Below are 21,455 nucleotides of genomic sequence, written 5' to 3' on the forward strand. Positions count from 1 at the left end.
AGAAGGTGCCGAATCTGCATGGCCGAGCACTGGAGTCGGTCACTAAGGTATTTGCTGTTTGAGCCTGACAGAAACTTACTGCAGTGCGAGGGACATTTTTAAGACACCCTACACACTTGTATACGCTCCTATACCCCTCAGCTGGGAATTACAGCCACCATTGCAAGAATAATCTTTACAGCCTTAGATTCTGCAGAAATTGACTTTGGAGAGATAGAAGAAAGGGATACCACAATCCTCATCCTGGCCTATATCCATACATTGCTATCTGGGAAGGTTTGCACTGTCAGTTGCTTGGAACTGTGCTTAGATACTGTATGATGTACTACGAATCCCATTCTGCACTTTAGTGTTGGTTACTGACTCCAGTACCATTCGCTGGCCACAGCACCTACACCTTGTGCCGTGCACCCATCCAACACTCACAACACCAAGGGTTTTTCAACTACCATCAAGAAGGAGCCCCAACATCAGGGTGTGCGCCGAGGGAATAAAGGGTGTGCCCTCCTATCACTGCCCGCCCCAGTGTGAGGATTGCTACTGTGAATGAATATTGCAGCCAGAGCCACTACCACGCCAATCCTCCACTCTGCTTCTCTGTGAAATTTTTAGCAATTAAACATAAAATGAACCATAACAATTATTGCTTAGGTTAGTTTCACACTAGAGTTAAAATTTTCCAGCATGCTATTCTAGCAGAGGCATAGCCGCATATTGCCTTTCCCCACTGGAGCCCATTGACTATAATAGGACCCGGCGGGGATCCAGCCTTTTTCAGGCATTAATGGAAAAATCACAGCAAACACAGGTTTTTGTCCAGTTTTGATCCAGACACTAATGCCGGAAAACAGGCCGGATCCCTGCCGGGCCCCATTAGAGTTAATGGGGTCTAGTGCTGCCCCCGTCTTTTCCGGCTATGGTACAATTAACACCGGCAGGCTGTTCTGGCAGAGGTAGATTTTAATGCTAGAGTGAAACTAGCCTTAGTTTATTATGAAAAACGCCATCCGATTTCCCACACCCTGAGCCCTAAGTGCAGACAGGTAGGCAAAAAATATACTATGTGTAAACGTGACAATCACACGAGCTGTGAAAATCACACCACTTCTGATTACTTTTAAGCAATAAATACATTACAGCTGTCACCTACCATCACGTGACATTCCCACAGCAAGGCATTTCTGCAGCCGACAGTGTTGACATCGATTCCTGCTTGTCCTGTCGATCAAACAGTTCTTCTGCCGTGGACATGAATATGTGGCGTTGCTTTGTTGGCTTCGTCTGAAGAAACCCTGGAAAGAAAGATAATCTAAAGTTCTGCTCAAATGGACAAGAGGTTCTATCTAATATCTAGATAATATTTATTGTATTTATGTAGCAGTAATATATTCTGCAGCTCTTTACAGACACTATCTTGTCTCGCTCTTCTCCCTCTCATTATGGTAGTGTTGGAATCGCACGCACCATAAGGACCTCCTAACGTCACAGGGTCACATGAATGTGCCCCTAACCTGTACTATGCCTTCATACCCTGCATTATGCCCCTATTCTTACCTTGTACGGTGGCCCCTTATAGCCTGTTATCCATTGTATGGCAGTGTTATCCTGTCACTGTATGGCAGTGTTATCCTGTCACTGTAGGGTGGCCCTATCCAGTCACTGTAGGGCAATGTTATCCAGTCACTGTATGGCAGTGTTATCCAGTCACTGTATGGCAGTGTTATCCTGTCACTGTAGGGTGGTCCTATCCAGTCACTGTAGGGTGGTCCTATCCAGTCACTGTAGGGCAATGTTATCCAGTCACTGTATGGCAGTGTTATCCAGTCACTGTATGGCAGTGTTATCCTGTCACTGTATGGCAGTGTTATCCTGTCACTGTAGGGTGGTCCTATCCAGTCACTGTATGGCAGTGTTATCCTATCACTGTAGGGTGGTCCTATCCAGTCACTGTAGGGCAATGTTATCCAGTCACAATATCACAGTGTTATCCAGTCATGGTAAGGGGCTATAATGTTACAGGGTTTGTTATCCAGTCATAGTATGAGCTATTATCCAGTATAGCAATATTATTTAGTCTCTGTATGTTGGTAATATATAGCCACTTTAATGTATTATTATTCGGGGGTAGGGCTCATATCTTTACAGTATATACACTGTCGATTCCAGTATATTATACTGTACAATGATCCTTGTAAAACACAGTCCTCACCACTGACCACCAGGACCAGGCGATGCGTTCTGTCAGCCTTCTATACTATAGCGTACATGACATGGCAGCCTCCCCTCTCTGCCCTGCTGCTCCACAGTGTACTAATGCTTATTTTGGCACACTAAGGCTGGGTTCACATGACGTTTTTGCTATTCGTTTAATGTATACAAAAAACGTATATGTCAACGGGTGCCTCAGACTGATACTAGTGGCATCCGTCATCATAGAGTTCCATTGTAAAAAGAAGTATACGTTTTTTTTTACTGGACTATGCAGGATACAAAAGCGCAGTGTGCTATGTTTTTGTATCCCTTTTTTCTCAGTATATACGTCAAACGAATGGCTAAAACGTGATGTGAACCCACTCTTACATATGCACACATATGCAATGCCAGGATGGTTATGGGGGGGGGATGCAAAAATTTGCTGTAGGGCCCAGTCAGTTCTAGCTCCCCCCCCCTGGGAGGAAACTGGAGTACCCAGAAGAAACCCCCGCAAACATGGGGAGAGCATACAAACTCCATGAAGATGTCCTTGATCAGATTCAAACTTAGGTTCCCAGCGCTGCAAGGCACCAGTGCTAACCACCGAGCCTATCTATCTCTCTTTATCTCCTATCTCTATCTATCTCTCAGTCTATCTATCAGTATATGTACGTACATAACATTTGTGGATGTATACTTTGCACCTGTTGTGCATGTTACCCATGAGAAATCTAGAGCTCTAGGTGAATCCTCCCTCCACGTCTGTCCAATCCCACCACATCAGTGTGGGTATATAAGGCATGGGATAACCCAGGCCTCCCTGCAGTCTTCTGACAATTCCTGCCTAATGAATAGACTTCTTCAATTCATTACCATATCCACTTCCACTCCTGTATACACATATGTCTTAATTAGCTGCTCATTGGCTGTTTAATTACAAGAAAGCAGCTGCCAGCTGCCAGGCCTCTCTGTACCAGCGGCCATGCTGAGAAGTCTCCGCTCCGGTGGGTGACAAGGAGACTCTCTGAAAGCTCTGTGATTTATGGCTGGCTGTGGCAGAATCCTCTGGCTCATTAATCTCTCAAATAGGACCAGCAATTAAAATGTAGGCCTTTTTGACGGGTTTCTTCATCTTTCCCAGCCATGAGGGCCAGTCCTAATCTCGATGGTTACAGACACAGCCAATTCAAGACCAGAGATATTTGGTTATAGATTATCATTATCAGCTTGAGTTCCATGTTAGCATGGTATGCACATGTCAATTAAGGCCAACAAGTTGAAGGTCAGGGGTACATCAATTTATACCAGTGTAGAAGGCTAATACTTAAAAGAATACTTTCTACCAATGCTTTTATCCGTTCGGGACCATGAGGGGATCCGTAGTCTGATAACGTGACCTAAAAAGTTTTTTATAGAACATATTCTGGTTTGAAACACCTATTAAAGTTGGGCTCCAAAGGATAATTATAACCAAGACTACCTACAGGATTAGTACTTACAGAAAATGTGCCCAGAGTGAAATAATTAGAAAAAGCCATTAAAACAGATATCGTTAAAGGGGTTCTCTGGGCTACAGCTATTGATGACCGATATTGTATAGTTTCCATTGTGGCCCTAAAACAACTGATTGTGGAGGTGTCAGTTGTTGGTCACCTACCGATCTATCTGGAGGATGTAGAATATATGGAGACTAGATAATACCTGGCACACAAACATGGAAGCCAAAATGATATTCTGAATGATATTAGTGATTAATAGGGATACACATAAAAATAGCGTGTATACAGACCAACATGCGTTTCACCATCACCATTTGGGTCTGCAGACATGTTATTTGAAGGGTCACTCCTGGAATTTTGTAGGTTACAAATATTCACCTATTTATGGCATTCTTTACTCCACTTGGTACTGTTTAGGCTATTCTATTTATTCCAATTAGTTTTTCCTTTGTGTACGACTATTTATTACTAATGGAGTCTGTTCTTTGTGTGTGATTCTCTGGCAAAAACTTTTGTAACAAAGTGTATTTCCTTATCCTGTGTACATTTCTAGGTTGCAATTTTCTGGCCTTAGTCACATATAATTCACCCTGACATTCAGAGCACCTAGTACGATCTAGGTTTGTTTCGATACAAAAACGTTGATTCGGTTTCGATACCATAAAAAATACTGCGATACTCGATACCATTAGAAAAAAAAAATGCCCCAAAAAGTCGTATGCATTCCGCATTTAATGGAATGCGCAGTTTTTCTTTTCTTTTTTTTCTTTTACAGAGTTCACCGCATAGGAGATATTTTTTTAATAATTTTGACTTTTCGGACGTGGCGATATGTAATATTTTATTTATTTATTGTTTATATATTTTATGTGTAAAATTGGGAAAGGGGGTGATTTATACTTAATATTTTATTTTATTTTTTACAGTTTATTTAATAACTATTTCCACCCCAAGGGGCTAGAACCTGGGATCTTTTCATCCCTTGTCCTATTCACCCTGATAGAGCTCTATCAGGGTGAATAGGACTTCACACTCTCCCTACTGCCCTGTGCATAGTACACACAGCAGCAGGGAGCAGACTATGGCAGCCAGGGCTTCAGTAGCGTCCTGGCTGCCATGGTAACCGATCGGAGCCCCAGGATTACACAGCTGGGGCTCCGATCAGAAGCTGCCACTGCACCACCAATGAGAGGAGGTGAGGGGACTCTGTGACCACTGCCACCAATGATTTTAATACTGGGGAGAGGAGGGGGGGAGGGCACACTGCGCCACCAATGTTTTTAATACTGGGGACAGGGGGAGGTAGGGCGCACTGCGCCACCAATGATAATTAACGTTTAATATACATATACAGCCGGCAGCAGAAACACATTGCTGGCATTCGACTTCTGACAGGGCGCTGCGATCAGCGGCAGTTAACCCCTCAGATGTGGCAAACAGCCTAGTATCGATAAAAGACAAATCCCGGAATCGTATCGATACCCGAAACAACCCTTTGTATGATCACTGAAGTGCACCTCTTAAAGGGAATCTGTCACTCTGATTTTGGACCATTATCTACCGTAAGAGTAGCACTGTACATAAAGAGTCCAGATCACATTTTTTTCCTTCTGCCCCCAGTTCCCTTGCTGTCAGCACTCAGAGCTGCGCTGAAATACATTAATATGAAATACATTGTTAGGACTGTTGTGCATGAGCACATGAGTCCTCTTTATTGTGTTAGAATAGCACAGCAGTCCTAACAATGTATTTCAGTGCAGCTTTGAGTGCTAACAGCAGGGGATTGGGGGGCATTGATCTGAGCTCCATATCTGCAGTACTACACATGTATTACTTCAGATAATAGTCCAAAATCGGGGTGACAGATTTCATTTAAAAGGGTTGTCTAGTTGGTGATTTATCATTTTTTGATGGTACAGAATGGCATAAAAAAAAAAAAAAAAGAAGTGAACATCCACCTCAACAATCTCCTGCTGTTTTGTTCCAGTGGCCCACTGGCTCCTACTTCTAAGTCCTTTTTAACACACAGGAAACGACCCCTCATGAGCTGAGGGTAAATGCTGTGGCCCGTGATTGGCAGAGTGGTCATATTCTATGTGTTAAGAGGGACCAGGAAGTAGAGACCAGCAGGAACCCAAGTCCTGGAGTGGAAGTGATAGGGGTTTACCAACTGGAAAACCCCTTTAAGCACAGAGAAGTAGACATCTTACAGAAAAGTGCCGATTGTGGCAGTAACTGCTCTGAGTAAATGTACAGCATGGTCATATCTGTAGGAAAGATAAATTATCTGCTGCTCTAATAAAATGAACGTTCTGAGCACCATAATTATATAATAGCGGCCTATAAATAGTAATGGGACAGGAAAAGCATATTTTTCCAGTGAAACTATTCCCATTACAGGGAAACTGGTTTCATCAGATCCAAAATGTCAAACGTAAACCTGATTCAGACAACATTAACATAAAAAATTGTTAGCAGCAACCCATGGATGCTACAGTGAGGTCCATATGTCCACATAAGAGACAGATCTGGTGACCGCTGGAGACAATTATCTCCAATGGTCTCCAGGCCCATGTTCCAAGACAAACAGACCAAAGTAGTGCATGCCTTTAAGGAAATGTGTCACAAATTTTTTTTTTCTGCCAGTACGAACCAGATAACAACGCATATACTTTTTTTTTTAAACCTGTTTTTATTTTCTGATTCCACATTTTTTTTTAATTCTATTTCCTGAACATGATTATGGGCGGCCATCTTGCCTGAGCTGTTCTTAACAGCATTTAGAGGGCATTGAGAAAATTGCTTTATGGCAGCCCCATTGTCCATAGACACAATGGTCAGGAGGGGATCTCATTGACTTCTATGGGAGAATTTTCTAGACCTGTTCTGTGCAGAGGTCATTGTACAAGGAAAGAATAGATAACATGTGACAATCACCTATTGGGAATTATGGATTCTGTCTTATCTATACACAGAGGTGATATAATGTCAGGAAGGATTAGAATGACAGATAAGCAGGTAACTGCAGTGACATGATCTGTACAGAACAAGAAGTGGCGCTTATTATTAGGCCTAGTGGCCAGTGTGAAAACTACAAGGTTATATGTTTTTTGTTTAAATATAAATATTGACATGGAAAATTAAAAATAATCAAAAACCATCATCAAAAATTCTTTCAAAATATGTTAAACATAAAAATGTGATTTAAACAGTAGGTAATTTTCTCATGACACATTCCCTTTAAAGGGAACCTGTCATCACCTTTATGCTGACCTCACTGAGGGCAGCATAAAGTAGCGACAGAAATGCTGATGTCAGCGGTGTGTCACTCATGAGCTAAAAGTAAGTGGTTGCTGAGAACCAGCATCATAATCATTGCAGACCAGGCCTTGAGAAGAGTCAGTTCTACCCGAGAAGAGTCCTGGTTATTCATATCTCCTGCTCTCTCACCCGTCTGCTGATGATTGGCAGTTCTCTCCTAGAGAGAAAGGGAGAAAACTAGGTAGAAGACTGTCGGCCATCAGCAGGTGGGCAGGAATTCATGAGTAACCAGGACTCTTCTCAGGTGGCCGGGACTCTTTTCCAGGCCCTGTCTGCAATGATTGTGATGTTAGTTCTCGGCAACCACTTACTTTTAACTTATAAATGACAGACCGCTGAAATCATCTCACCTGTCACTACTTTATGCTGCCGTTAGTATGGACACCATAAAGTTGATGACAGGTTCCCTTTAAGTTCTCTGCATGGATCTTCGGTCACTGTGGGGGAAAAAACAGACTTTGGTGTAGCAGCATTTATTTCTGAGTCTCGGAGCTGAATGGACAGCACACAGCACACAATATGGCCGTCTGAATCAGGCCTTACATCCTTTCTGAAAAGTAACAAGTAAAATAAGCTTTATATGTGCAGCATCCTGCTCCTAGAAGTTGCGTATACTGCAAAGAGCAAAAGTATATTGTCATGTAGGTATTCACTGTGCATTTCTGTAAGCACATGGTACTTTTAGGCCATATCTCAGAGACACCGCTAGATGGGGCTGGTGTCACCCTCTATATAAGGAGAGGCGTGAGTCAGCATAGCGTACAGTTCAGTGTGTTAATCCAATAAACCAGTTCAGACAGAGACAGCGCAGTGTTAGAGGAAGCACAAAGATGTGAAGCTGACACCCTAGCCATCCCTGGACCCAGGTACCAGCCAGGGGGAAACCTGAAGGAGAACGGAACAACTACCAAAAGCAGACCAAATAATAGAGAGGTGTAGTGGAAGTCCGATAGAGGGGACTGTATGTGGTTCATCTGTGTTCAGGAGAAGCCTCTGGTGCCTAAGCACACCCAAATATAGTTTGGCCTACCTGTATGTACCTCCACATCCCACAGTGGAAGAGTGGATAAGCCACCTGTCAAATAATGGAGCAGAAGAGTTTGCCTGTCGTTAGAGAGAACCGCCCTGTTGGTTGCCAGAAGTAAAGTGTACACACCGTGCAGGGGTGCACCTAGCCTTTCTGCTGCCTGAGACGAAAACTGAAACGCCCCCCCCTCCCCATGCCAATTTCTTAATCTAACCCCTTTGCTACAATGAAAGTGCTCATTCCCCATGGCCCTTCTGCTGCCCCCCTCTTGCCCCTACCTGGTGCTGCCTGAGGCAATCACCTCACCTGGCCTCACTGGTGGTGCACCCCTGACCCATGCCTGGATGCTTGTGTGTAGTGTCAGCTAGAGAAGTGCAGGATAAGGGCTCATTCACGGGACCATATGAATGGGTATGCATCCGTTCCGCAATTTTGCGGAACAGGTGCGGACCTATTCATTTTAATAGGGCCGCAAAAGATGCAGACAGCATACCGTGTGCTGTCCGCATCCGTAGTTCCGTTCCGCGGCCCCACAAAAATATAGAGCATGTCCTCTTCTTGTCTGCAATCAAGGACAAGAATAAGCATTTTCTATATAGCACCAGTCCTTTGCGTTCCGCAAAATGCAGAATGCACATGGCCGGTATCCGTGTTTTGAGGCACATTTGTGTGAATGTGGCCTAAGGGACATTGCTTAAAACATTTAAAGAGACACTGGTTTGGCCTATGGTTATCTGTGCTGCTGTGAGAACTGTATCTGAGGAGAATGCATTTCTTATAACAAATAAGACCTGTCCTGAACTGTCTGCATCTGAAACTTCAGTAAAGAATTTGCTGTTAGGGCCCATTCACACGACCGTATGGCTTTGCGGATCCGCAAAACACGGACACTGGCCATGTGTGTTCCGCAATTTGCGGATCGCACATGTCCGCAACCATAATAGAAAATGCCTATTCTTGTCCGCGATTGCGGATAAGAATAGGACATGTTCTATCTTTTCTGCGGAGCCGCGGTACTGAATAACGGATGCGGACGGCACACATCTTTTGAGCGCCCATAGAAATTAATGGATCCGCAGACCTTCCGCAAAATTGCGGAACGGCTACGGATCCGTACATACGGTCGTGTGAATGGGCCCTTAACCTGGACTCATTGAGGCAGATTTCTGAAACTGGTGTAAAGTAGAACTGGCTTAGTTGCCCATAGCAACCAATCAGCTTCCACCTTTCATTTTTCACAGCTCCTTTGGAAAGTGAAAGGTGGATTATGATTGGTTGCTATGGGCAACTAAGCCAGTTCCACATTACCTTAGTTTGATATATTTCCCCTATTATTTCTATCCTACATTTTCACCTCAAGGTGCTGGCGTCAACACAACAAGGACCGTGCTTCACACCGTAAAATATCAACATCAAGAGCACCTCTACTGCCATCAAGCAAGAGGACCCCAGAACCGGAGTTTGCCCGAAGGGAAGAACCGGTGTGCCCTTCACTACAGGCTGGCCCAGGGAACTTCAGGAAACTGACTATTGCACCCATCCGGCCACCCACACTCACGTGCGCCCCGGTCTGCTGCATGTGCATGATCCATGGGTGCCACTGTTGGAGTTGCTATGTACAAAGCCTGCAACTAGCATCCCCAGCAGAACTGATGCAGGTAGGTTGAATGAGTGGGTCACCATGTTACAGGACATCAATACCAAAACACTATGCAGCATGTAAAAAGCATTCAGGCATTTCCATAACACAGGAAGAGGCTTTTGGGTTCATAAAGCATAGTATTTTAAGAAGCAAGCTCGTGTTACATGGATCTGATTTGTGTACATCTGCATGGGTCTTCTAAGCACTTTCCTTTTAGAAGGAACAAGGTAGGTAATATCTAAAGACAGTACTGCTGACATATCTTCCTACACATCTCTCAAGTCTCCATCTGATACGAGCTCTTCTAATCGCTTTCATTCTGATGTAGATTTTGGTCAGACACAGCGGCTGCCACTCTGATGGTGGAAGGAGAAGTGTGGGCAGATGATGAGACACAGGACTTCCTCTAGAACACGCCACGGCAGGACAATACAGACAAATCACATAGATTAGTCTGTCCAGGGTGCAGATATCTGGTGTTAACTTAAAAAGGACCTGTCACCTCTCCAGACATTTGTGTTTTAGTAACTACCTGCATTCCCCATGTAATAATAATTCTGGAGCATCTATTCTTATGAATCTGTGTTGTGCTCTTCTTTTGTTATTCCTACCAGAAGTTTATGAATTGCCAGCAGTTTGCAGTGAAAACCTAATTAGCCAATTTTTTTGCCCCATAAGACGCACTCATACTAATGAGAGCTTCCATTATCGAAGAGCTCATTAGTTCCAGAGGATCGAGAAGCGGTGAATGCAGACATGAGTGTTTGATCTGTGTCATGGGGGTCTCATCTGAGGCATGGGGGTCTCATCTAAGGTCTGAATGGGGGTCATTCACATTGGGGTCTGAGCTGAGGTCTTATTGGGGTCTACTTAACATTGGGGGTCTTGATCTGAGGTCCCATGAGGTTCCAGTAAGTCCCCACTCAGGGCTGGTCCTTTTAACGAGAGCCAGTACCCTGTCTAAGATGCACTTACTTAATAACAATACTTACTCTTAGATCTTTTTTAAACCCTTGGCAACATTTGCTAGACACTTACAGCATATTGGAGTTGGGCTCACTCCATACATGGTGGGTGCCAGCTTCATAATACAGCTTCCAACTGCACGCAGAGATAATTCCGATCCCGATAACCTGACGCGTCACATGCTAAAATCAATAGTGACCACAGCATCAGAACCATTAGTCAGAGGAAGAGGGCTCCCTCTGACCTCAGATTGTCCCTTTATGGCAAAATTGTAGGATTCCGATTGATTTGAATGAAGGCCTAAGGCCTTGTGGGGGGCTCTTACACATGCCATGCCTGTCTGCCACGGGCAAGGCTTAATAGGAAGACTTCACATATACTGACTATAGACTGCCATAATGATTTGTTGTAGTATGTGGTATAAGTGATTGAACAATTGCATGTTCAAGTTCCCTAGGGAAACTGAAAATAAAAGTTAAAAAAAAGTTCAAATTGTTCTTAAAAATATAAAAAAAAAACTGAAATGTATTAAACATTTCAAACCACTCAGTTAGGGTGAGTTCACATCACCGTTATGGATTATGTTATTATTTTCCGTTATAACATGGTTATAACGGAAAATAGCAGAATCCATAAGACGGAAGTCAAAACGGAATCCCTTAAGAGGCATTCCATTTTTATCACAATAGAAGTCTTATAGGCAATCATAACGGATCCGTCTGGTTTCCGTTATGCAAGACGGAAAATAAAGTCCTGGTTGTTACAATATAGCAACACAAAGTAACTTTTTTTAGAAAAGGTTTTCATTTTTTTTTACTAGTAGTAAAACATAATAAAAATCATATGAATTTGGTATCAACGTAATCACACAGACCCGCAGTATAAGGCTGTCATGAAAGCTACAAAAACAACCCCACAAAGAAATGTCATATTTTTTCTTTTTAACAAAAAACTTATTTACAAGTTATAATTACATGGATCATTAAATTGTGCCACCAAAAAGTGCAATTTGTTCCGTAAAAAGAAAGCAAAAAAAAAAAAGTTATGGCTCCTTGGAAGGCGGCGAGGAAATATATCATAAGAGGACATCTATTATCCCCTGTAAGCTTGAAAACTGGGTGTCAAAGAGTCGGAAAGTTTGGCACACACAATGCGCAAAATTTTGCAACTTGGTGACTTAGAGCTCCACTTTTCCACAAAAAGCTTGGCACATTTATTATATTCTACACCTAAAAACTGGCCCACCATGCCTCCCCAGTGTAGTGATAGTAGGGGCTGGGGAGGACGGGGGGGCAGCGAGTCTCATCAATCAGTACTAGAAAAGTACTCACAGCCAGCACAGAAGTGACAAACCACTGAAGTCAGAGAGTCTGTCACAAGACTATGCTGCCCTCAGTGAGGACAGCATAGTGCAGGTGAGAGATTCCCTTTAAGAAGCATGCTCCTCTTAATAACTGTGGTGCACCCGACACCAACGGGAAACGAATCAAACTCAGAGTCTTAATAAATGTCCCCTTGACTTTACAATTTTGGCCTGGTCCCAAAGGGGTTAATATAATATACATCAAAGGAGAGCATTTAATTCAAAGAAAAATTTATAATTTTAACCGAAAATAAGCCCTACCCTGATAATCAGCTTTCAGTTAATTAGCCTTCAGTGAAGCTGCCAGCCCGCGTATACATCGCGGCACTAAGCAGCACCTGACGGGCGGGCTGGCAGCTTCACTAAATGCTAAATTATGCCGGCAGCCCGCACTTCCCTTCGCATTCACGTTGGGCGGGCTGGTGGCTTCTCTGTATGCCCTGTACTGCCACCAGCCCGCACGTTCTTACTTACATGAAGGAGGCAGCAGGAGGATCTCCTTCTCCTCTCTGCTGCAGGGAGGAGCTCCCTACATCTCTCCCGTGCCGTATCTGCTCTCTCTGGTACCGTAGATTGCTGCCTAGGTCCCTTGGGTACGGACAGCTCAGGGGCAATATACGGTACCAGAACGAAAAATGTGTGGCAAATATGACTATAACCCCCCCTTATCCATAGGAATGCACCCATGTACTGCAGTATATGGGTGCATTCCTATGGATGAGGGGGTTATAGTCATATTTAATATAAACACTGTCCAGGGACTGTTCTGTAATTGGCATGTGTCTATATAAAATATGTTCATGGAGCCAAAATAAGCCCTACCCCAATAATAAGCCCTAACTTTTTTTTTCGGAGAAAAAAATAATATAATATTTTTTTCGGAGAAACACGCTACACAGAGCCAAGAAAGGTGGTGGCACCACAGAAATATGCACGTTACAATATTGGCCAACAGGAGCATCAAATGCAGTGTATAACTATAAAACTTATAAAAGCTCTATAAACAAATGGTAATCTGTGTACCGTAAGGCTGTAGGCCACACAAAGGGCCAGTACTGCAGTGCTCGCTTGTTCTACTTCTAAACTGAAAAAATGTCAGCACAAGAAATGATCTTCACCAACTTTATAGCATTTTAGTTTTCTTTTCAACTGCAAAGTGCCAACTATAAAGCCTGATGGAATATGACATGGGTGATCATGCAACACATGGGTACACCAAGTCTAGCAGGATGGGCGCCGCTGTGGCCCCACTCTAATACATCTTTATGCCGTAACAGGCAGACAACCGCTTTAAGAACCCAAAGATTTTTTTTTGCTGTCTTTTGTACTTTTTCCTTTTAACCACTTGCCTACCGCCACATGACTTGTACTTCGCGGAGGTAGGTTCTTATCTGTAACCAGACGTATAAAAACGTCGGGCTACATCGTGATCTGCCAGCGGCCCTTGCCACCGCAGATTGCTTCGACCGCGCTGTCATTAGACAGCTGCGGTCAAAGGGAGAAGTCCGGAAGCTAGCTGGAGGGGTCAGGCAGTAATACACGCTTGTAGCACTCTGCTACAATCGTGTATTACATTGAAGCAGCTGAAAGCCAGCAGGGAGCACTTTTTCTTATGTAAGAGCGCCACATGTTGGCTTTAAAATGAAATGTCAGCCTGCAGGCTGAGAATTAACTGCTTCCTTCCTTGACTGTGGCAGAAAGTTGTTAATACATAAAACAAATATAATAATAATTTTTGAAAAAAATGTATAAAAATAAATAAAAATGTAAAAGATATAGCAATAGTTACTAGTATTAGTAATAATAATTAGACTACGTACACACCCATACAAACATCCTGCCCCTTTTTCGTTTATAAAAAATAAAATAAAAAAATAATATTTATAACTATTTATTAGTTTTAGCAATAGTATAGTGGAACTTGTATGTGTAAAATATACAAACATACACACATTTGTTTTTCTCTAAAAAATCTAGTTTTTTTTTGCTATATTTTGTTTAGCATGATTTTTTTCTGTGTAAAATATACAAACGCACGCATAAATGTAAAAAACAAAACAAAATAACTTGAGATGAATACCTTAGGTAAATAAGATTTAAAAAAGTCACTTTGAAGGGGCTTGTAATGTTTTGGCGCTGTACAACAGTTTTCTGGTAGTACGGTGCCAAAGAACCAGCAATAGAAAAATAGGCTGCCAAAATCCAAAATGCGTTCCAGTCTTTTGAAGTCTTGCGGCGGGCCCAGCCAGTAGATAAGTTACATAAATAGCATCTATTTTCGGGGTACAAGCGTACAGGAATAGTTCTAGAAATGTTTGGTCTTTAAACCTTTTGTAATAGTTAGAAATTTTTTTTATAAGAAAGGAAAAATATATATTTTTTCATAATTTTCAGTTTTTTCTGAAATATTTTGTAAAAATATTATATCCATCATCTGATGGCACAAAAAAAAGAAGGTCTAAGGCGTCCCGTGAAAAATAATATCAAATACATGTAGGTTAGTTTACTATACAAATCAAGATAAAAACTACTCAGGTACGTGGTTTTCGCGCTGCAGGTCCTTACTGTGATGTGGGAAAGAAAAAAAAAAATCACAAATTGAACCAAAGTACTTATCAAAGGACCGCGCTGCTATTCACTAGTAATCGAGCCTTCTTAGCTCCAGCACAGAACCATTCTTCCCTCCGGACATGGAAAAAGGACTATCAAGCTACACGAGTTGGCGTCTCTCCTCCACAGTAGTGTCCTGTTGGATATCAAGGGATCGCAATTTGCAACCATAGTGAAGCTCTGACTTCCTACGTATATTAAAATAATTTATTATACTTACAGACGAACACTTGTTTCAAAGCATATAAAATCCCAAACTGCATGCACAGCACCGATATCCAACAGGACACTACTGTGGAGGAGAGACGCCAACTTGTGTAGCTTGATGGTCCTTTTTCCATGTCCGGAGGGAGGAATGGTTCTGTGCTGGAGCTAAGGAGGCTCGGTTACCAGTGAATAGCAGCGCGGCAAACACACTCCATATGGTTGATTGATATAAAGCTGTGTGTCTCAGGCTGATCTTTCATCTACTGAAATGTACTGACATAATGCCGTCACTGTAATTCAGGCATACAGGCGGTCATTTGTGAAGTTAAGTTAGCATCTTTTTGGCGTACTTTTGTTGCAGATTCAGTCGTAAAGGGGATTTGCGGCTGAATCAGCGACTTTTCCTCGCTTACGCCACTTTTCTGAGGTGGCCGAAAAGGGGGCGTGGTGTGGCTGATCTAATTTATCATTTTTTTACGCCTGTTTATGGAAAGGGGGCTGGCGTAGATTTAAAGTGAACCTGTCATCAACTTTATGCAGGCCTCACTGAGGGCAGCATAAAATAGTGACAGAAATGTTGATGTCAGCGGTGTGTCACTCATGAGCTAAAAGTAAGTGGTTGCCGAGAACCAGCATCATAATCATTGCAGCCCAGGCCTTGAGAAGAGTCAGATCTACCTGAGAAGAGTCCTGGTTATTCATATCTCCTGCTCTCTCACCCGTCTGCTGATGATTGGCAGTTCTCTCCTAGAGAGAAAGGGAGAAAACTAGGTAGAAGCCTGTCAGCCATCAGCAGGTGGGCAGGAGAGCAGGAAGTCATGGATAACCAGGACTCTTCTCAGGTGGCCGGGACTCTTTTCCAGGCCCTGTCTGCAATGATTGTGATGTTGGTTCTCGGCAACCACTTACATTTAACTTATAAACGACAGACCGCTGAAATCATCTCACCTTGTCTCTACTTTATTCTGCCGATAGTAGGGGTTGATTACAGGTTCCCTTTAAGCAAGTCTTGTGTGTTCCGGTATTTGTCTGGCCGCCTCTCGTCATGTTTGCCCTGCTGAGGCTGCATCTCCTGCCCGTCTCCATTATAGTGAATGGGGTCGGGCTGGACTTCCGGGAGCATACATATGCAAGCGTTAGTTCGGATCCGGCAGGGGAACAGTCTGCCAGACAAGCCTAACGCTAGTGTGAAAGAAGCCTGAGTCATTTATTTAATATCTGGGTTTCATGCATCTGTACATAACCCCACCCTGGCTCATATGTCACCTGATTGTGATTATGGTCACGGTAGGACATCTATTATTCCATACATGTTGCCTATAAATTCATTGTGCGTGAAGTCCTCCCTCATAGAAAGACCTGCTTTCAATCAAACAAAAGATTAGGAAATGATTAATGTCACAGATGCCCCTGCCATAGCAGAAATGACAGATAAGCAGATGGCAACGCACAGCAACACATTCATGTTTGTGCTACAGAGATTATCGGTCCCAGCAAAACTGTGGAAGAGGTCAGAAAAAAAAAAAGAGAGCCAATTGACAAAAGACAAAAAAAATGGAGATCCCTTCATCCATACTGTCAGGTGATGTGCTAAATTACCACTGACATTGACATTCCTATTGCTGAACATAGCAGAAAATGCACGGGTATGGACGAAAGTCACTTCTAGGTGCAAATTCGTGATAGCACGACAGATGCTAGGTCTTAGAAGATGAGTTCATCAGAAAAAGATTGAACCTAATGGACCTGTGTCATTTTTCAACTTATGTAACTATATACCTATAATGATTATGTGACCACCTGTATTATACATATATGGGAATGTCTCGGGACACTTTAAATCAAAAAGGTTTAGGATATGTTCCCTGGTATCTATAAAAAAAAATTGTGATTAAGTTACTGGGATATATTTTACCGGTGAAGGTAAGGAGAACAAAAACACAAAAAACTGGTAGAATAAAAACACAACATACTCTACATATGGTACAGCTCAGTACAGTAATGCATTAAGCAAACTGTATTATTTTAAATCTGTTCCAGTATAACATCTGGCAGAGCCAGCACATCTGAACACAGCCTAAAACACAGCCAACACAACAAAAACACTGCAAAAAAAAAAAAAATAACACAGAAAAAAACAAATATATTAAATTTTTTATGTGGTTCAGACTGTGGTTTTAATCACTTTCTTTTTGGATTTTTAGAAAATACCATCCACAACAGTTTAGTTTCTGATCATTGTAGCAATCTAAAAATGCATAAAGGACGTAACAAAAAAATTGTGAATAATCTCAAGAGGTACAGTATTAACAAGTCATGCTAAAAAAAAAATATGACATTGCAATGTGCACAGACCCTGTACACGTGCAACTGTATGAGGCCTGTGTGAATACGTCTGTAATATGGCATGTAGTGTAGCATAGCACCCCTCTGAATGCCTCTGTGTAAAACTGTCTATGCAGAATAGCTCTCTTCCAAGAGAAAGAACAAAGGGGGGGATTTATCATGTGGAACGTCAACTTTCTTGGAGTCTGCGTTGGCGTACTTTGTGACAAATTTATCAAATGGCAAACATTGTTAAATTTGGTTCATCTTTAATCCTAACACTTTTGTCTACAAATGCTACTCCAGTTTTCTGTACTACGCTACATACTGGAGTGGACCTTTTTGGCAACTTAAAAAAAAAAAGTCCAAGTCATGAATCTTGACCAGCATATTGTCGAGTCGTTCCCCTACCAGTCTCCCCATTCCCAACCCAATAAAGGACACAACGCCGCAAGTGGATTTTATTGGCCACATTAGCCATTTTATTAATAACATAATTACAATAAATAACATAAATAATAACCAACCCAAGGCCTTCCCACCTGAAGGCCTGCCCAAGAACCTTCCTAAGAACACCGAAAAAACCTTGAGAAAAACGTGACAACACGAAGAGGGTCCGTAAACCTGACGGGTAACTGCCCCACCCCTCAATTAAATTACCTCTAGCCGATAAACGCCAGCTCAGAGGCAGAAACCGGAAACCATGGGCAACAAACGTGGGCAGATACCCACCATATCATAATCACACCCCAAAATCCAATACCTTGGGAGTCCAGAGCCCCCTTGGCTCCCTCCCCACCAACTCCAAGAACCCACCACTGCCCACAACACAAGGGGGGAAACCTCACCTCCTTGCGTCCCGCCACACCCGCAAAGCCAACTCAATCCCGTCCTGTAAACCTGAACACCATAAGTCAATACACACCACATTCAGATGTACCCCATCCCCCCTCCAGAAGCCCCCTCCCCCGCTAACAGTTCCCTATGACGAACCGCAATACCGCTATTCCTCACCACAAAACGACCAACCGCCCTATTAACTTTTATCCTCGCTTTGTTCAGCCTCTCCACTGAGCTAGCGTCACTCCATTGCTTACGCGGCACCATATCCGACCAGACCGTCACCATTCCTGGAAACTGAGCCCACAAACGCAGCAAATCAAATTTAATGTTCTTTGTGTTCTCTCGAAAGGGATGCACCCCCAAATCATTAACCCCTACATGCAACACCAAGGCCCCAGGGATGTATCTAACCTCGCAAACTTGTGAAACTCCAGAAGAACGCGACTTCACAGCATTCCTCTCATCCCCAACCAGTGAATCACCGCCACCTCTCTTGGAAAACCCATCTGTCTTCCATCCACCCTGACCGCTGCGCGCAACAATCCCCAGAACACATAAGAGTGCCCCATAATCCAGACCAGGCACACTGAACCACCTGCAAGGAACACAAAATACAACACATCATCAACAAAAACGGCCCTCAACATGCCCCCATCCCCACAAAAAACATCACCCCCCTTATAACAACGCATGCCTAACCTATGACCGGAACCGGATAGACTCCCAACGACCAATGCTACAAATGACCTCATCCCCCATCCCCAAACCGCTTCAGTGGCCACGCCGATCCGAAAAGAATGACCCCCAAACAACAGGGGATCCCTATCCAACCTTTTTAAACAAGCTCGCAGTACAGCGATAAATTGGAAACAAGAAAGAAACGACCCATCCTCATAAACCAACAACAGTCCATCCCCCCCAACCTCCTGCCCCCCAAACTCCCTAAGACCGGGCACGCGGCCGACCCAACCACCTGACACAAAACCATCCGACAAGCCCGAACCAACTGATCTGTTTTCGACTTCCTAATACAAAATGACACCCTATCATGGAATAAAAACACGTCCTCTCTCTGAAGCCCACCCGCTCGGCTCTTACTCCGACTAACCATATCCCCAATGTGCAATGCTCCAAAGAAAGCAAAAGAAAAGGCCAACTTAAACAACCTAACCTTGCCAACTGACACACAAACCCGCCCCAAGTGTTCCATTATATCCACCAACAACGCATAGGAAACAGGCTGACGCTGATCCACCCCCGGCGACCGCCTCCTCCAACCCCTTAATGCCTGCAACACCCAAAATGATTTTGTTACATCCGTTGTAGCCCGACACTTACAACCGAAAGCCACCCCTGCCATAAACGTATTTATTCTGGACACAGACCATCCCTCCTCTCTGCAGTGCTCCACAAACAGCAACATCAAAGCCCCTCCATCTAACCCACACCCCTGAAAATGCTGCCTCCATTTCTCCCATAAACCCCATGCCTTCTTGTAAGCCGCCCAGGTCCCTGCCGATAAGGATTCCCTCATCAACTTTCCAACCGACCAAATGGCGATTCCGCAGCTCCTGGGGAAAGCTCGCTCCCTGCTCGTCCGCCTCCGATGCCAACACCCGAAACTGATCCCACTGAAAACGAGACAAAGCATCCACAATTGAGTTACTCACCCTAGGCACATGGGATGCTACTATCCAAGCATTCAATGATAATCAACCCAAAATCAAATGCTGAAGCAAACACACAACCGGCGGTGACGAAGCCGAAATGCGATTAATGACCTCCACCACACCCACAATGGAATTGCACCTTCCTATTTCGGAAAAAATCCCCCCAAATGGACACCGCTATCACAATGGGAAAGAGCTCCAGCAACACCAAATTCTTTATCACATCGACCACTCCTCTACACACCAACGACCTTGTAAATATACCCCAAAACCGCACCCTCTGCCGCATCCGTAAACAAGTCCAGATCTGCTGCCAACACACCCTCCGCCATCCATAAAGACCTCAAATTGTGCCACAGCTCCCGATTAAGCCGCACAAAGTGATGAGGAGCCTGAACCCCCGCCGTAAATCCTCAACTTTGTCCTCAGGCAACCTGCACTCCATAGCCTCAATATCTATGACTATCCCCAAAAACTGAACACCGTCGTAGGGCTCTCCCTTTTTTTCCGATGCCAATGGAACCCCAAAAAGTTGCGACAGGGCTCCGAAAGAATGCAACATAACTGAGCATCCCTTCGAACTCGGTGGCCCAATTAACAAAAAATCCTCCAAATAATGGATAATAGAACCCCAACCTGACCAAAAAAAAAAAAAACGTCCCAAAAACAACCCAGCAAATTCTGACACTCTGGGTGCACCGTTAAAAGACGAAATGCCACCTGAATTTCAACCTTAGCCAACAAAGCTCCCTGCCCATAATTTCGAACTCAATGAACCACCTCATCAAACGATGTATACACCACCGAACACAACTCAGGCGCAATTTCGTCATTAACCGAACCCCCTTTTGGAAATGAATGGTAATTGCGAAGGCGAAATTTATTAGGCTCCCTCTTAGGCACGACCCCCAACGCTGACACCCGCAGATCATGCATCAGAAAGTCTCCAAAGGGCCCTGCCATGCGACCCAACTCCACCTCTTTCCGCAATTTTTCATTAACCACCCCTGGAAGCTCCCTTGCTGACCTCAAATTCTTCCTCCCTTGTCAAAAATCGCTCTCAACGAACGTTATACGAAAACCCACCCTAAAACCTATTAACAGAAACTCCGCCGCCTCCGCATTCGGGTACCTATTTAGAATAGGCACCATCTCGGTTACCCAAATTGGCGTCCTCCCCTTTTCCAGCTGCATTACCCCAACCCTTTCTTTTACGACCTCTGAAGCACCTCTGCGCTCCATGATTTCCACCACATGAGGAACACTCGTGCTTAAATTTGCACTTGTCCCCATACTTGCATCCGCTCTATTAAACAGGAAACATAACCCCTTTTACGAGGCCGCTGAGCACTCTGATTGCCCAGAACTCCCGGCGCCCCCCGGAAAGGACTTCCCCGCCCTGAACTGGAGGCATCACTCTCATCCAGAGGCCAATGTCCTTATGATCCCACCGAATGCTAGACTGAGCCGCTTTTCATTGCCGAAATTGCTCGTCGTACCTCATCCACCCCTGCCCCCCATATACCCGATATACCTCCCCTATCGCGTCTATGTTACAGAAAAGCACGGAACGATTCTCTGGCACTTTCTGCCTAATTACACTGGCCCGCAACACAAACGCCTGCAACCAGTTGGAAAAAGTCCACGGAATCAAACGGTACCGCCGCTTGTCCTCATCTTCCATCTTCTTATACTCCTTCCTATCCCTATCTAAATTGAACCGTTCTAGTGGGAGTAACGAAAATATGTCCACGTACTCCCCTTTCCAAATGTTTTCTCTCACCCCCTG

The 21,455-nt window shown here is 43.8% G+C and overlaps 1 protein-coding gene across 2 annotated transcripts in view; it reads right to left on the reverse strand.

Annotated features, from left to right (window-relative positions):
* Positions 1–21,455, reverse strand: part of RORA (RAR related orphan receptor A) — a 503,282-nt gene that overhangs the window by 10,143 nt on the left and 471,684 nt on the right. For both annotated transcript variants that reach the window (XM_044279864.1, XM_044279865.1), the window contains one exon: positions 1,151–1,292. In XM_044279864.1, the coding sequence (XP_044135799.1) occupies positions 1,151–1,292 (142 nt within the window). The remainder of the gene's footprint in view (positions 1–1,150; positions 1,293–21,455) is intronic.

The sequence above is a fragment of the Bufo gargarizans genome, chromosome 2, assembly GCF_014858855.1.
Source record: "Bufo gargarizans isolate SCDJY-AF-19 chromosome 2, ASM1485885v1, whole genome shotgun sequence".
Classification (NCBI taxonomy): Eukaryota; Metazoa; Chordata; class Amphibia; order Anura; family Bufonidae; genus Bufo; species Bufo gargarizans.